The sequence below is a fragment of the Microchirus variegatus genome (genome assembly GCF_963457635.1).
Source record: "Microchirus variegatus genome assembly, chromosome: 13".
Taxonomy (NCBI): domain Eukaryota; kingdom Metazoa; phylum Chordata; class Actinopteri; order Pleuronectiformes; family Soleidae; genus Microchirus; species Microchirus variegatus.
The window spans coordinates 28,458,717-28,462,048 of NC_139814.1; the positions used below are offsets into that span (position 1 = coordinate 28,458,717).

At 40.2% G+C, this 3,332-nt stretch overlaps 1 protein-coding gene across 1 annotated transcript in view; it reads left to right on the forward strand.

Moving 5' to 3' along the window:
- LOC310935725 (cell adhesion molecule CEACAM5) overlaps positions 1–1,158 on the forward strand; it is a gene marked incomplete at both ends in the record, with an annotated part of 9,354 nt that extends 8,196 nt beyond the window's left edge. Inside the window, one exon of the mRNA XM_083899659.1 lies at positions 1,126–1,158. Coding sequence (XP_083755785.1) covers positions 1,126–1,158 — 33 coding nt within the window. The remainder of the gene's footprint in view (positions 1–1,125) is intronic.
- Between the last annotated feature and the right edge of the window lie 2,174 nt (positions 1,159–3,332).

Genomic DNA, 3,332 nt, shown 5'->3' on the forward strand with positions numbered 1-3,332 from the left:
AACTTTGACTTTTATTTTGAAAGGTTCAGTGTTGTGTAGGTGTGGATGAACAGAAACTTAGACTTTTATTTTGAAAGGTGCAGTGTTGTGTAGGTGTGGATGAACAGAAACTTAGACTTTTATTTTGAAAGGTTCAGTGTTGTGTAGGTGTGGATGAACAGAAACTTAGACTTTTATTTTGAAAGGTTCAGTGTTGTGTAGGTGTGGATGAACAGAAACTTAGACTTTTATTTTGAAAGGTGCAGTGTTGTGTAGGTGTGGATGAACAGAAACTTAGACTTTTATTTTGAAAGGTGCAGTGTTGTGTAGGTGTGGATGAACTTTGAGCTGTGGGCGGAGCCTAGTTTAAATTTACAAACCTGTTTTTATTTAATTTGTTCACTACCAGTCTCTCTCTCTCTCTCTCTCTCTCTCTCTCTCTCTCTCTCTCTCTCTCTCTCTCTCACACACCCCCCCCCCCCCCCCACACACACACACCTTGTTACCAGGTTTCAGTTTGACGACATTCCTCACACTTGAGGGGGAGGAGCTTGTTTTTTATACTGTTTTGTCTTCACACACACACACACACACACACACACACACACACACACACACACACACACACACACACACACACACACACAGGGTGAGGTCTGTGGAATGTCGCTGTCATGTCTGCACTCGCCCTCTGCACCTCTCTCTCTCTCGCTCCCTCTCTCTCTTTGTTACTGTAATGCTCGATCGCCCCATGACACAATGACATGTTCTTCAGAATAAAACAGGAGGAGGCGGGGCTTAACACAGTGTCACACCTGTGGAGGCGGAGTTTAACACAGTGTCACACCTGTAAAACACACTGGTACTAACTGGACCCTACAGGGTCACTTATAATAACCCACATATCTAATAATCTGCTTGAGTAATCCAGAGAAAGAATACCTCAGATTACTCAGATTACTACAGATTATCTACCTGGGTGACCTTTACAGTCTTCTGGTCCATCACAATCATCTTGGGACCATAATCTGATCTAATCCAAAACTGTTGACTGCTGATTGTGTCTGTAGCTTCACTGATAATCTCATCTGCATTTTAGATTATTTCATTTGATACAGATTATGAAACTGTTTCTCTGTTTTTCAGGGTGGAATCTCCATATTAGAGACGTCTGTGCTGGTGAGTCTGTCTCTAATGTCTCTACTGTCTCTAATGTCTCTAATGTCTCTAATGTCTCTACTGTCTCTAATGTCTCTACTGTCTCTAATGTCTCTAATGTCTCTACTGTCTCTAATGTCTCTAATGTCTCTATTGTCTCTACTGTCTCTACTGTCTCTACTGTCTCTAATGTCTCTACTGTCTCTAATGTCTCTAATGTCTCTACTGTCTCTAATGTCTCTAATGTCTCTATTGTCTCTACTGTCTCTACTGTCTCTAATGTCTCTACTGTCTCTAATGTCTCTACTGTCTCTAATGTCTCTAATGTCTCTACTGTCTCTAATGTCTCTACTGTCTCTAATGTCTCTAATGTCTCTACTGTCTCTAATGTCTCTAATGTCTCTACTGTCTCTAATGTCTCTAATGTCTCTACTGTCTCTAATGTCTCTAATGTCTCTACTGTCTCTAATGTCTCTAATGTCTCTACTGTCTCTACTGTCTCTAATGTCTCTAATGTCTCTACTGTCTCTAATGTCTCTACTGTCTCTAATGTCTCTACTGTCTCTAATGTCTCTAATGTCTCTATTGTCTCTACTGTCTCTAATGTCTCTACTGTCTCTAATGTCTCTACTGTCTCTAATGTCTCTAATGTCTCTAATGTCTCTACTGTCTCTAATGTCTCCACTGTCTCTACTGTCTCTAATGTCTCTAATGTCTCTAATGTCTCTACTGTCTCTAATGTCTCTATTGTCCCTAATGTCTCTACTGTCTCTAATGTCCCTAATGTCCCTAATGTCTCTACTGTCTCTAATGTCCCTAATGTCCCTAATGTCTCTAATGTCTCTACTGTCCCTAATGTCTCTACTGTCTCTAATGTCCCTAATGTCTCTAATGTCTCTACTGTCTCTACTGTCTTTAATGTCCCTAATGTCTCTACTGTCCCTAATGTCTCTACTGTTTCTACTGTCCCTAATGTCTCTACTGTCCCTAATGTATCTACTGTCCCTACTGTCTCTAATGTCTCTAATTTATCTACTGTCCCTAATGTCTCTAATGTCTCTACTGTCTTGGGGTTAATGTCTCTACTGTCTCTACTGTCTCTACAGTCTCTAATGTATCTACTGTCCCTAATGTCTCTACTGTCTCTAATGTCTCTACTGTCTCTAATGTCTCTAATGTCCCTACTGTCTCTAATATCTCTACTGTCTCTAATGTCTCTAATGTCTCTACTGTCTCTACTGTCTCTAATGTCTCTAATGTCTCTACAGTCTCTAATGTCTCTATTACTCTAATGTCTCTACTGTCTCTAATGTCTCTAATGTCTCTACTGTCTCTAATGTCTCTACTGTCTCTAATGTCTCTAATGTCTCTAATGTCTCTATTGTCTCTAATGTCTCTACTGTCTCTACTGTCTCTAATGTCTCTACTGTCTCTAATGTCTCTATTGTCCCTAATGTCTCTACTGTCTCTAATGTCCCTAATGTCCCTAATGTCTCTACTGTCTCTACTGTCTCTAATGTCTCTAATGTCCCTAATGTCTCTAATGTCTCTACTGTCCCTAATGTCTCTACTGTCCCTAATGTCTCTAATGTCTCTATTGTCTCTAATGTATCTACTGTCTCTAATGTCTCTAATGTCTCTACTGTCTCTAATGTCTCTAATGTCTCTACTGTCTCTACTGTCTCTAATGTCTCTAATGTCTCTACTGTCTCTAATGTCTCTACTGTCTCTACTGTCTCTAATGTCTCTAATGTCTCTACTGTCTCTACTGTCTCTAATGTCTCTACTGTCTCTAATGTCTCTATTGTCCCTAATGTCTCTACTGTCTCTAATGTCCCTAATGTCCCTAATGTCTCTACTGTCTCTAATGTCCCTAATGTCCCTAATGTCTCTAATGTCTCTACTGTCCCTAATGTCTCTACTGTCTCTACTGTCCCTAATGTCTCTAATGTCTCTACTGTCTCTACTGTCTTTAATGTCCCTAATGTCTCTACTGTCCCTAATGTCTCTACTGTTTCTACTGTCCCTAATGTCTCTACTGTCCCTAATGTATCTACTGTCCCTACTGTCTCTAATGTCTCTAATTTATCTACTGTCCCTACTGTCTCTACTGTCTCTACAGTCTCTAATGTATCTACTGTCCCTAATGTCTCTACTGTCTCTAATGTCTCTACTGTCTCTACTGTCTCTAATGT